At 38.6% G+C, this 14,224-nt stretch overlaps 1 protein-coding gene across 3 annotated transcripts in view; it reads right to left on the bottom strand.

Moving 5' to 3' along the window:
- arhgef12a (Rho guanine nucleotide exchange factor (GEF) 12a) overlaps nt 1–11,911 on the bottom strand; it is a 39,904-nt gene extending 27,993 nt beyond the window's left edge. For 2 of the 3 annotated variants that reach the window (XM_030151672.1, XM_030151670.1), the window contains exon 1: nt 10,491–11,910. In XM_030151672.1, coding sequence (XP_030007532.1) covers nt 10,491–10,522 — 32 coding nt within the window. In that variant the 5' untranslated portion in view covers nt 10,523–11,910. Of the gene's footprint in view, nt 1–10,490 lie in introns of all 3 variants that reach the window. The other variant, XM_030151671.1, reaches the window with a different exon arrangement.
- Between the last annotated feature and the right edge of the window lie 2,313 nt (nt 11,912–14,224).

The following is a 14,224-nucleotide window of genomic DNA, read 5'->3' on the forward strand; positions in this document are numbered from 1 at the left end:
AAGTCATGCCAACAATAGTGAGAGAAGCACATTTGCTTTTGGGAAGTAACGTCATAATCTGTCTCATTCTAGCCACTAAAACCATGAATAAATCAAAAATAGAGGTAGACTGATACATCAGAAGGCCAATATATTGATTTTTTTTCCCAATATCAGCCTTAATTTTTTTTTGAAAGTTGATATTTGATCAATAGTAAAAATGCTATAAGATATATGATCAGGCACCTGTGTGGGCAGCACTTTAAGTTCAATAAATGTTAAAAGAGTAGCCTACTATGTGTAAGTGTATTAATAATTTCATTTACAATGTTGCATAAAAAAATTAATGATCTGAGTGTTTCAATTGTATTTTACAGTTAATGTGCTTTAAAAAAAATCTGCCTTAATATCAGCCTCAAAAATTGGCTGTAGATATCGACCATTGTTTGACAAAATTTGAAATAATTGTCATCGGCCTTAGAAAAACTCATATTGGTTGACCTCTGAAAGGTAATGCAAAACAAAATAACCTTTGGTGTTTTATTCAACTGGTTTCATCAGTATTGACTTCACTGGCAAGTGCCAAAGAAACCATGTATGTAGCATACGGAATTAAATCTAATTATTCACAGAGAGATTTTGGCAAGTGATGTTAAAATATTATGTATTTATAATCACATTTGAAAATATATAACATGGGCAAAAGAAAATAGAAAATAGTGCAATCCTGAATCTGGGATGTCAAACTTATGACCCGCAGGCCTAAACCTGCCCACCAAAGGTTGCAATCTGACCGGAAGGATGTATTTGCAAAGTGAAAAATTACACTGAAGATGTCAACAGTCAAATATGTCTCAGTGAACTGACTTTAGTTCCAAACTCCAAAATACTTACAATATTATGTCTGTTACTAAATGTTGTATGCTTTTGTAGATCCACTGCAATCTGTAAGTTTTAATGCACAAGTTGAGGCATAATGTTAAAAATGCACACACAAAATTTCACATTTTCTGTAAAAGGATAGTTTGTAAATGTAAATATTTTCATACTTTAATCTAACTTTTCTGAGAAGAAAATTTGAAGAGAAAATTTTGGAGTTCTTATTATTTATAGATTATTACACTATTATTTTATTGGTGTGGCCCGCTTGGGATCAAACTGGGTTGTATGTGGCCCCTGAACTAAAATGAGTTTGACACTGGCTTCTGTGGAATAGTCTCTCTTACTTTTTCATTGCTTAAAAGTATCACCAAACAGCCACATCTTAACATACAGATATCGTCCACTCCACAGTAAATCCCTAGTGAAGTGTCACAGTGGATACACATCAGCAGTCAATTCTCTGTCCAGTAGGCAACAGTAGTTTATTGTCCTAATGGTAATTTAAACAGCTCAGCTATACACTCTGTTCAAATAAATCACAGCTTGCACTTTAACAAACCAATGAAGGAAATACACAGATTATAAGAGGCAACTAGAAAGTTGTATTGAATAACTCCCTCAAACATTAAATTTAATCCTTTTTATTACTTTTTCACTTTTTTTTTTAATCACTAGACAGAATTACAAGCTTACATTACTGTGACTCAGGACAGCAAATGAACCAAGGAAACAGAACAAAGAGCACTACTTTCCTTGGTCATAAATGAGAAAAAGAAAGTCTGTTTTCTAGCATGACGAAGGGAGCAGCAGTTTTGTTTGTGTGGGGGATATGTTTAAACTTTTTGAGCTGTAGAAATGTTTGGTGAAGAACCAATGTGAGTGTAAAAGTTGTTGTCAGCTCATTAAAGTCTACAGATCCAGAAGTCTTGAAGACTGAGCTAGGACCTCTTCCTGGACGAGGCCATTACATTTGCAGGGAGAGAGAAAGGGAGAAAGAAGGCAGAGTCGGAACAGGGTGGGATGGGAGGGAGGGGCAGCACTAGAGCGGGCCTGGGCTTGAATGCTCCATTGAGGTTTGGTGTTTTGATGGAAAACTGTGGCAGAGCTGGGCCAACTACTGCAACAGTGGCAGTAACAGGGGCTGAGACCAAACCAGACCACGCAGAGAGAGAAAAGTGGTGGAGGAGGGAGGGACGAAACGGTTTTAGAGGAGCAGAACTCTGACACATAGACATTTGTGTGAAAGGGACTCCCAAACTGAAGAGGAAGGAAAACAGTGAACAATAAGGAACTGGACAGACTCGTGCAAGATTCAGAGGAAGCACTTCAGGTTACTCTCAGTTCCTCTTCAAACCAATATGAACAGATATAGATAAATTACAGAAGTTTAATGAAACTTCAGTTGACTGAATCAGAATTTACAAGTAAAAGTAAAAATGGGAACTGAAAGCAACATGGTTAATCAAGTAACAAAGTAGTTGGAGTTGCTGTAGTAAACTGAAGTCTCCTACTCGAAGCAGGGAAACACAGCAGAGAGGCGTTGTTGAGGCTGGTAGAGGTGGGGCCTGTCTGCAACTAAAAGAGGACTGGACAGAGCTGGGTGTTGCCTTCAGGCTGCAGAGATCAGACTGAGGTGTGTTTCATTCCAGGAGGTGCAATACAACATGACCTTGCACACTGCAACACTTCCTCAGATGCTAGATTACACTGGGAAACTTGGCAAAAAAGCAATACAACTCCGGCTGGGTCCTCAGCTGGGCTCAGTGCTGAGTCATACCGGTGGTCTGCCAAGTACCCTATGCAACTTGTAATATTTCTTTTTCAACCAGTCAGACAACAAGCCATTCATGCTACCTCTTCACAAATAGTCTGAGATTCTATCTGAATGCTGTAATGATACAGCCTCTTCAACAGCCTGATTCATGCCTGCAGCTGCCAATTGGAAAACACACACACACAGCTTTTTATCTAATCTATATACCTGAGTCACACAATGTGGGTGCACACACAAACACACAGCCTAAATAACGTCACTGCTTTCCACTCCCAGCCACTGAGAAAGTAGTCTACGCCCACGCAGTAATACTCCTCCTTTAAGCCTCGGTGTATTACAGGCAGTATCAAACACGCGGGTGTCACTTACAATGTGAACTTAGTAGTGTCTACATACACATCTATAAGGAGGTATAGATGGGAGGTAGAGATCAACGAGAAAGAGCATTAGTTATGAGACAGAGAGGGGGAGAAAGAGGGAGAGGGGTGTGTGTGTAAGAGAGACAAGAGCAATAGCTCTAGAGCTCAAGCTACTGCCTCAGGGGGAAAACGGTGCCCTTTCTGCCCCAATAAACCTCATCAGGATTCCTGACATGAGGGCCGGGGGATAGACATTTCTTCACGCTATGCTGTCTGCTGTCTTCCAGTACTGGGAAAGGAAAAGAGGTGGTTCAACATGCTACACTGTCCACATGGCTTCTGGTCATGAGCCCTGCTGCAAAACCTAGATTAGTAGTAGGCAAATATCTGAACACTTTGCAAATGTACCATTTAGAATTCCTGTTTGCTTTAAGCTGCCTTCACGGGTTGTTTGTCAATAAATTTAATGTGCCTTCCAGGGATACTTGGAGGCCTTCAGCTACAGACTTTCTGTGTATGATTTGGCATCCCATGATGACCTTAATGATGTATTAATGTTCGTTCGAAGCAGACCTATGATGCCATTTAAGCTGATGGAACCTGCAGTAAAAGCACATTACCGGTGCTGCATTTTCCCCAAAGCTGTAAGATGTTCCATCTATTAATCCAATGATTCCAACTAGGGGTATATTCTCACCCCAGGTGGTCATTCAGCAGTTGTCAGGGGGTACATCTAAAGAAACATAGAATATAAATCTATGTGCAGTTGCTGGGACCCCCCCCCCCCCCCCCCCCAGCCCCGCCAATAAAAAATAAATAAATAAATAATAATAATAGGATTACAAACGGATGTAATGTCAAAAAGAAAAATCAATACCAAATCCCAAGTTAGGAAAGTCAACTGAAAGCCTTTTATCTGAAATAGTATACAAATGAAAATAGATGACTAAAAGGTAAAAATAAAAAAAATATCTACTTTATGAAGTGGATAAATGAAGGGATAGTTGAATTTATGTGACTATACTTTGCAGCTACCCTGAGGACATGGCAATCCCACATTAGACATCCATTAGATTATGGATGATGTTAATTCATCATATGATCTGTTTTTGAGGGGGACTGTACAGAATGTGGCATTAAATGAATACCAGCACTGTCAAAACTTTCCTACTCAGAATAAATTAATTTTCAATGGACCAAGCATCAGTGGAATTACAGTATTTTAGACAGCATTTCACTATGAGTTGTATGTAATATGTTGCTAGGATAGCAAGTTTATTTAAGGCAGTTTATCTTAATTTTGTATGCCTCTGCTCACATTAAAAAGTGTTTGGTTTGTCCACTGCAAAGTAATGGAGACGTATGGCTCGTGATTAAATAAATGTGGACTCATGTTTACTTAATCAATGACCTGATTTATTTCAGCTTTATTCTATTAAATGTCACAATATACCAATAGCATCAATCGAAAATACAGTTTTTAGACAAATAATAACAAAAAGCTATCACACTTGAGCTTAAGCCCTCCTGAAACTTCTGCATAACTGTGGTAAAAAGGTAAGAAAGATTGTCATTCAGACTATGGATCATGACTCTACCTTAAAAGATCAACATACAATCATCTGGTCAATGAAAGACATTGTATTAGCTAGGGCTGGGCGATAAAACGATAATATGTATTGTGAAATAACTTTTCCTCAATAGAAATATGATACATGCTTGATGCAATTGATAGAATTCATTTGTCCATGTTTTGACAGACATAAGAACAGCCAATCATAATTAAGTTGTGCTGCACCGAACCAATCAGGCTAGAGCCACGTCAAGTTAGGTTGAAGCACACAGCACAGGCATAAGAGCAGCCGCAGCACACAAGCTAATGTTTGGGCTACAGCAGGAGATAATGAGTGTTCCCTCGGGAGAAAATGTGACCGAGAACTCGGGCGACCGGTTAACTGAAAAGTAGGGTGCGAACCGTTTCAGTTCAGGGCCTTCAATACAATATGGAGCTGTACCGAACGAATACATGTAGCCTATGTGAAGAACGCCAACACTCACCTTTCCTTAAGTTTCACTTTTGGTTTTACGCCTGGGTGGAACACACCCCCATGTATATACCCCCGGTATTGTTTCGTGAAGATCGTCTGTTTTGTTTGTGTTCCCTTTTAAAACTTGAAAGCTTTTGCCTGCTTGTCAGACTTTTAGCTTAGTTTCAAATATATGTACCTGTTTTATTTATCTGAAACAGTTGTATAATGTTCTTCAGCATATCTGTCATGTTCAACCTCTGACAGAAAATAAATCATATTTAAATCAAAAATAACCTTCTGATGTCTTCATAACTAACTTATGAGTAACAGAAAATTTAAGCTTGACAAATAAAGTGATTTGATTTACATCATGATACATATCGACATTGTCCGATATGAAAAAAATTATCGTGATATGATTTTTTTCCATACTGCCCAGCCCTTGTATTAGCATATATTCACTAATAAGTCCAACAAGGTGAATGACAATACTCAATAACTGACTCAATGTGCAAAAAACTCTTTATTACAACACTTGTATAACAGTTTTAAAGGCTATGATCTACAGTAAGATCCTTTCTAGCTTGCCTTTTTCTATTGAAACCAGTTGGCATCATTTAGAAAGCAATGTCTCCTACTCAATATAGGTGACACAACTTGTGTTCTAACACAGGTTCTTTTCAAGAGAAAGCAGTGGCAGTGGTGCGTTAGGCTGTCTAGCCACCCTGAATCAGCAGAAACAGGCAGTGTAAGATTAATCACAGTGCAGCAGAGGGTTGGAGGTGTCTCTCTACAGCACAGCGTCTTCTGGCACACAGTGAAAACATTCAATGTGAGCATCTCCAATCTGAGACAGGGAAGTTTGAGCATGCCACATAAATCACATGCAACCAGCCACAATAGTGAGGCTGTGTTTTAACTACAAGTACTTACTATATGATACAATGATGGAAAAGAAATGCACATGCACTTTAAAAATAAGAAAAATGCACTGAACACACATTTACACATTGCAGTGTGAGATAGTCTAAATAAAATCTCTGTGCATTTAAATAAACATCTTCAACTACAGAAATCAAATGATCATCATTTTATCACCTGGGTCACTGGCATTGTCTATAGACACCATGCAATGTGCAGAATATTATGGCTTCACTGGCACCACAGTTGGCTTAAAGTAGCCTACTTTGTGGCTGCAAACCCTTACATGGACATGTGAAGACATGACACTTTAGGAGACAGCTCTCTTGCCTTGTCCTCTTTTTCTTCCATTGTACTGATTGTGTCTTTTGTGAAGTGAAAATAATGTTTGGGCCCTGAAGCTCTCTTAGCACAGGGGACTGTAGAGTGTGTCCACAAGCATCAACATCACACGACTGGGTGATAGACCCCAACTCCCCCAGCACACAAGGGCCCCAGCTAATGCCCCGACTCCACTGACTCGCCAACATCACCAACCCTGGGGCATTGCCGTTTCTTTTCCACAATCTCACTTTCTCTTTCCATGTCCATTTCTGCCCCATAGCGTGGCTTGCCTTGACTTTGGTGCCTGAATAATTATCGAAACCTTCAACACACAATACCAATCAACATTTAATTTATATTAATCTGATTACCGAAAGCAAATTAATGCAACACTAAATGCTCCCATCCTTCAGGCACAATAAAGAAAAGAGGTGGTGATGGTGGGAGGCTGGAATTGACTGATGCAAAAGATGAAACAGAAGTATTGGAAATAACAAGTGATGGATGCAATCGAGACAGCGTGTGAAAAAGAGTGAAATGGGACCTGGCAAGAATGGTGAGAGTTGGTGTGTGCCTGACAAAGTGACATCTAGGTGTGAGTCTTCCTAAGCTCTTCATTTTTATTCTATAAATAAACAAAACTAAGAACCTGTCTGGACTTTCAGCGCTAAATTTCGGTACAAGAGCCTATAAACTAAACTCTACTCACAAACAAAACACCAACATTATAAGCAACTGCACAGCGTAAAGATTTAGAAAGTGCCAAATAATCTATTCCCAAATAGTATACATTAATTAAAAATGAATCACTTAGTGACAAAAGTAAGTTGAATGCTGGGTATAGAATATGCTAACAAATAAGTGCTTAAAATGAAAACCATAATTCATTCCATCTGACAGTGCTGACATTTGAAGACAGTTTAAATTAAGACACACTATTCAGAATGCCACCAGATGAAACAACAACTATCTTATGTTTGAAGGAAACTAGTTGAAAAGCAGTTTCATTAAATAAATGATAATGTATTTTGTGAATTATTAGACTATTTTAATCATAGCTAGTGCCTGAAATTTAAAGCAAGATAGGCAGATTGGTTTCTTTTTGAGGCCCTCTGAAAAGTATCAGTCTGCTACTTAATGATATTTATGCTGAAAAGAGCAGACTGTGACCTAAAAACTCATCTGACAAAGATTTTAATGGGAAAGGAGACCCTGCAGGCTATTGTAACTAGGGTTACAGTTTGGTTAGAAATTATTCAGGATGTATAGTCTTTGCTCTTGATTTTAACTTAAGGGAAAAAATGAATTCCTGCGCAGTACTGAAACATTGCTGCCGCTGGGGAAAAGTCGCACACTTTCCATAGCAGCGGGATCAGGCAGATTACAAAGTATTAAGAGTCATAAAGTATGGAACATCATATCATCAAAATGACACTGCCCCCAAGTCATGTCTTACTCAGCAACTGGCTTTTCCAATTTCCTACACATTACATACAGTGTAGGAAATTGTGGAGCTGTCTACTTGATTGCTCGACTCAGAGGTGACACAGGTTATCTCACAGTCTTAAATCTGCTGGAGTGAAATGTATTGCACACTTAAGTTCAAAAATGTCTTTGACTGAACAAGATTTTTTCTGTACTTGTAACGGGAAAAGCTTCTTTTTTAAAATCTTGTTCTTTTAACTTGCCCTTGCTAGCTACATGCTGAGCTTGAGTCTTTGCACTTCCCCTCAGAGCTCTAAATGATTTCTGGATACTCTTTTTAATGCACAGTTGACAGCAGCTGACACAGCATCCTCTGTATCAATACTGACTAGATGGAGTAGAGGCATACTGCATTATCAGGGAGGGAAGCCAAATACAGGAGAGGCATACAAGCGGACCAAGCTGTCAGAACTACTCATGAAAACATTTATCATGAGGAAACAAATTCCACTGCAGGCAGCAGACTAATTTCACTTCCAATACCATGCTATTATTACCTGGTGATACAATGCACAATGAATAACTTATTAGTGCTAAATTTAAGTAAAATCAAATGACAATTTTGATAATGATTTAATGAGGTTATAGTTTAATGTTATTTAAATACGAGAATATGCAATATATAGAATTTCTGGTCCTCTGATTTATTAAGGCCTAAATGTAATACTTTTGGGAATTTTTTGGTCAGTCGAGAAAAACTATACAATTTGACACTGAGTTGGGGTTTGAGAAGTTGTGGTGAATTTGGGATTTGCATTCAAATGACCAACTTTAATAATTTCCTTTTCGACATGTCTGTTAAAGAGAAATCAGAAATGAAAAATATTTTTATTAGACCATCCGTCCACAGCTACACATATTTTTCTTTAGCAGGGTAATAATAAAGACATACTCTAACTGCCTCCCTTATTGTACCTGAACACCGATGGACCTGAGGGAAGCATGTAGCAGACAGCCAGTTTGCTCCCACTGAAACCTATTGTTTACTATTAGTGATGTCACCAGCACCACTTCCCGGGAGGGCCTCAGAGGGGGGGTTGAGAAAAACGTGGAGATCAGCAGAACTCTGTGACAAAGAGCTAACAGCACACTAAACTGACCCACCGGCTGGCGGCCCAACCCCATAGATGCTGGATGCATACTCGTACCATAGCCAAGCTGAATGAAAACAAAATGCACAACACCACCACACAGAAAACAAAGGAAGGCAAGGACAGGGAAATACTGATTGACTTAAGGACAGTGGGAACACAGACAACTCCATTAATCAATAAAGTTGTTATGATCAACCACTGTGAGAAAAAGCCTTGGAAACTCCTGCAGCATGAACAATAAATCACTCAGTGGCTCTGATTTTGATGCAACTTAGTTCACCTTCGGAGCAAGGTGCATGTACAATCTCCACATTGCTGTCACTGTTTTGCATTAATCTAATAGTTTGCATCAGGGTCTACTGGTCATCATAAAAACAATGATCTAACCCCATTCTAACTAAAAGCACCACTTCACATGACTGAAAAAACGGAGAGACTATTGAGCTGTGTTGCACTGACAATGCAATCTTGCAAATTGAGATGACCAAAAATCTGATACTTTACAGTATTTCTGTGATTTATACACTAATGAACTAGTGTGCCTCAGCTTCACATAGTGAGTTTGTATCTTTTTTTGCTGAAAACATCCAGAAACATCATGATAGCTGCAGAGTTTTAGTCACTGGAGCCATATATAGCACTGTGAACTTAACTGAAAAAACATAATAAAAACTACCACCATAGCAGCTGGTGCCATCCACTACTGCCATCATTGCAATGGGGGAGGGGGGTCATGTGAAATGGGGCTTGGCTGTAGCCTCTAGCTCATGCCCTGGCCATGAGGATCTGTCATATCCCAAACTGTGCAATAAGCTTTCATCTGCGCCTGAATCCACAAACCCCATTTCATGGTACTGACCTGCTCTTTTTTGCAGGTATGTGGGATTCAGGTAGGAAGGCTTGACGTAATGCCACAGCCTCACCTCTCTATTTGACTGATGGAGTGCATCACATTGAGAATAGAAACCTCTTTATTCTCCAAATACAAAACACAGAAGAGCTTACTTGTATTATGGTGCAATGAATAATGACACCATAAATATCCATGCATTTTAATTAAAATGATAATCTCCTTTAGGCAACAATGCATTACTTAGCTTGGTCTTAGCAACAGCGTCCTATGCATTTAAGTGGACTGATGCATTAGATAAGGTGATTACTTGACAGAGTTAAGGGTTTGTCTAAATCCAGAGATTGTTTTAATAGGTGTAAGAGAAGGTTAGTGTTAAAGGCTTAGAGGTAATAGTGATGTTGAAAGGTGTATAGGGATCACAGATGGCTGTTGCCTGGCACACAAACAGTAGCAGGCCTTCTCAATCCATGGACAAGTAGTACTTTACTGTCTGCAGAGAACTCCATTACCCATACTGAGATCAGCAGAGTTTCCATGTAGATCTGATGTCCCTCCATTGTAATTAGATTGTATAACATAGTTATTACTGAGCACATCACCACAAAGGAGTGCTTTACTTAGTCCATGTAAAAGATATTTTCATGAGGCTGGGGGTTATGTTTCAGATTATTATCACAATAACTGAATCAAGCCACTTTTACAGAATGTTCTGTTTTGGTATTCAGAAGACACTTACAAATATGCAGTGCAGAATGTGTCTAGACATAAAAGACTGGTGTTATACTGTACCTGTCAGTGAAGCTGGACTGTGTGTCACTCATTGGGCTTCCGGTTCTAGATTTGCAGCAAATTATATCCGATTAACATTTTCCAGAGTGTGATGAGGCGATTTTTTGGAGCGTCCTTCTCTGGCATTCGTTTGGAGTAGGCAAGGATTTTCGAGACTGACGTTGGGAATAAATTAAATGCTGTTGCAAGGCACGTCCAAATACCAGAGGAACCCAAAAAAAAAATACTGCCTATAAGCTATCTGTCAACCAATATTTCCTGTCAAAATAGAATAGCAGCTACAGCGCAGACCCTTAAAATTAATCGGGGCCTCTGTCGTACAGTCAAGATGTGTTAGCAAAAAAAAAAAAAGAAAAAAAAAAAAAAAAGAAAACAAAATACACTGCTCCAGCTGGCACAAGTTGTCGTTGCATGTATGAACTCCTTGTATGGATCCGCTGGATTCACATCCCAGTTCTCCGCCGATATGAAATGTGTAAACAATCGATACTCCACTGTAACAGACACCCCGGCCGTTCGATGGAGTCCGTCTGCCACCACCCCTGCTCGGCTCAATGGCCTTGGTGCCTAAATGATCTCCGAAGATGCTGAAAATTCCTCCAGTCCCATTTGGTATTCCCTGCTCCCAGAAATGCCTGCCTGTGGCCGTGGGGACGACTCTCCCGTGACCATGAGAATCGCTCGAAACCGAGTTTAAACGACCCGTGTTAGAAATTAGCTAAACAACTGTGGCTAATGTTAAACTGCTGTACGATGCTGTACTCCGAAACAATATCGGTTAGATGGTCGATTAAAAGAACTACGCTTGTTTTTCTTTCAAGCAGATCTTTTTTTTTTTCTTTACCGCAAGCTGGCTGGCGTTGAATCTCGCCAGCTACCAGCTAACAAAACAGATGAGCTCTTTCAGCAAAAAACTTTGCTTCGTGTGCTCTTGTTTCGAGTGCAAACTAAGCAAACTCCCGTTCACAACAATGAGCCAGCCAACGACCGAAAATATATATACAACACCGCATGAATGTTGACTGGCTTGCGATAAGTCTCCGTGTTATGTCCTTCAAAAAGTCTCCTTGAAGAAACAAATCCAGTGAAGTCAGTTAGCACAGCGCAGCGTTCCTTGACTCCATGTTTCCATCCAGAATTCAGTCGTTTCTCGGCAGAATTCCCGTGGATGGAAAGCAGGCTAGCTATGTGGCCAGCTAACGGGACAGAAAGTAACAACCAGTCCTCTGTAAACAACGACGAAAAACACCAAGGCGCTTAAAACTTTTACCGAACATCAAACGGTGTTTTTTTCCAAACTGATAAGTAATTTGGACAAGAATATAACTTGCGGAGATGTACCAAAACCCCGCTTTCTGCCGCTAGCAACGCCCTAGCCAGCTAGCTGTAAGAGTCCAATAGCGCTTCCACTGACCACTTCCGCCGGGAGATGGGGGGAAAACTCCTGTATCTGCCTCAACGCTAGGGAACACTGCTGGCAAAATAGGGCGAAAATAGTTCCCATCTCACTAGTTAGTCGTGTATCACCGCTAGTAATGTATAAATATTCAGCAGCATTTAATATATTACTGAGTGGTTGGGGGAGGGGGGTCTCTGTGTCAGTCATGATCACATTAGGACTGATCCAATGTACTGTGGAATATCTGTGCACCTTCTGAACTTTTACTACACCCACCTGTCAAATCACTTTAAATCACTGTTTTTCACTTTTAAATCACTGTGCCCTTAAGTGTGTCAACACTGTACATTGACAATACATTTAATTTTGTACAGATTTTTAAACTATAAGTGTTTTGCTTACAGTATTGTACAGGAAGTTTTTTTTTTTTTTTTTTTTTTTTTTTATGTAACTTTTTTAGCAATACTTTTTGGAGTAAATCTTCTGGCAAGTTTTTTTTATAATAATAATAATAATAATAATAATAATAATAATAATAATAATACTAGCTTTATTTGTATAGCAGCTTTAAAAACAAAGTTTACAAAGTGCTTTGACAGGGCACAACAGCAGGACACAAGAAGAAAGTAAAAACACTAAAACAGAAGCAACACAATAAGAGAGATGTGTGCAACAAATGCAGAAAATATGGCACTTCAAATAAATTAAGTGAATCGGAGTAAAGAGGGCAGGGATAACGTAACATGAGGTTGTTAAATCAATGCAAAAAATGAAGAAATGAGATAAAACAACATCATGTATGAGAATATAAATTAATAATCAAACAGGATAAAAATCAAATTTAAAAAAAATTTAAATTAAAAATTAAAAGGGACAGACATCACATAAAAGCAAGTTTATAAAAATGTGTTTTAAGAAGTGATTTAAAAGAGTTTTTAGAGTATATACTAACCTTAATGTTAATGTCAGTCTAGATACTAACCTGCCTGTTTTGTTCTGTCTGTTTTGTCTTCTTGTGCTGTGTGCAAAGCTGCTGAATACTTAAATTTGCCTCAGGATTAATAAAGTATCTATCTATCTATCTATCTATCTATCTATCTATCTATCTATCTATCTATCTATCTGTCTGTCTGTCTGTCTGTCTGTCTGTCTGTCTGTCTGTCTGTCTGTCTGTCTGTCTGTCTATCTGTCTATCTATCTATCTATCTATCTATCTATCTATCTATCTGTCCGTCCGTCCGTCCGTCCGTCCGTCCGTGCTACTGAATAAATGATATGCATGTATTAAAACACATAAAGAATTGTTGAAGTCAGTGTTTATTGAAATCAACTATCAAGAAAGTGTCTTAAATATAAATGGACATACAGTTTTCTTCTTTGTTGTCAAGTAAATTATAGATTGAATAAACTACACTATTTGATTTACTTTTAGGTTGAGGCTGACAAAGTTGCAGCCCTAGAGGTGTCAAACTCATTTTCGTTCAGGTACACATATAATAAAATAATAACATAATAGTCCAGTAATAATGAGAACTCGGGGGGGAAAAAAGCACTAAAAAGTAATTTTTTGTTGTTTAGTGCAGTTTCCTTTCACAAAAAATGTGAATAACCGGTATAACCTGAAGTTTCATAAGGAGAATAAGTGCAATTTTGACAATATTATGCCTCAGTTTATCATTTAAACATGTGCATTACAGATCACAGTGGATCTACAAAGGCACAAAACATTTAGTAACAGGTATATTAAAATGTTGCTGTTTGGAAGTAAAATGAGTTTGACACCCTTGACAATTAGTATCTTCAGTGTAATTTTTGCATTATGCAAATTCACCCAGATTGAAACCTTTGGTGGGCTGGTTTTGACCCACAGGCCATATGTTTGACGGCCCTGACATAAATACTGCCTTATTCCTTTCCTTTAAGGACAAGTACTTTGAGATTTTAGGAAAACACTCTTTGCTCATCTGGAGACAAAACACACGATCACATGAATATAATAAGACAAAGAAAACACAAGAGACTGATACTGAAATCATTTCCATTTACTTCAAAAACATCTACAAACTGTTGGAGTGTCAGAGTAAACAACATCAAAACTGGAGTTAATACCCAAGTGAATCAACATTCTCAGATGCTGATGTTTAGGTTAATTTTCTTCCCTCAGTTTGGTTTAAGACACTCAAAATTCAGGACACGAGAAAGATATGTTTGCTTAATTTATGTGTTATTTAGGTGTTGTCACTAAAAGTACGATGCACTGCACTCCATAAAATTATCTCAACTGTGATGTGCACCACAGCATTATTTCACTGACAGTTTACTACAGATAGTATCA

This window comes from Sphaeramia orbicularis, chromosome 13, assembly GCF_902148855.1.
Source record: "Sphaeramia orbicularis chromosome 13, fSphaOr1.1, whole genome shotgun sequence".
Classification (NCBI taxonomy): Eukaryota; Metazoa; Chordata; class Actinopteri; order Kurtiformes; family Apogonidae; genus Sphaeramia; species Sphaeramia orbicularis.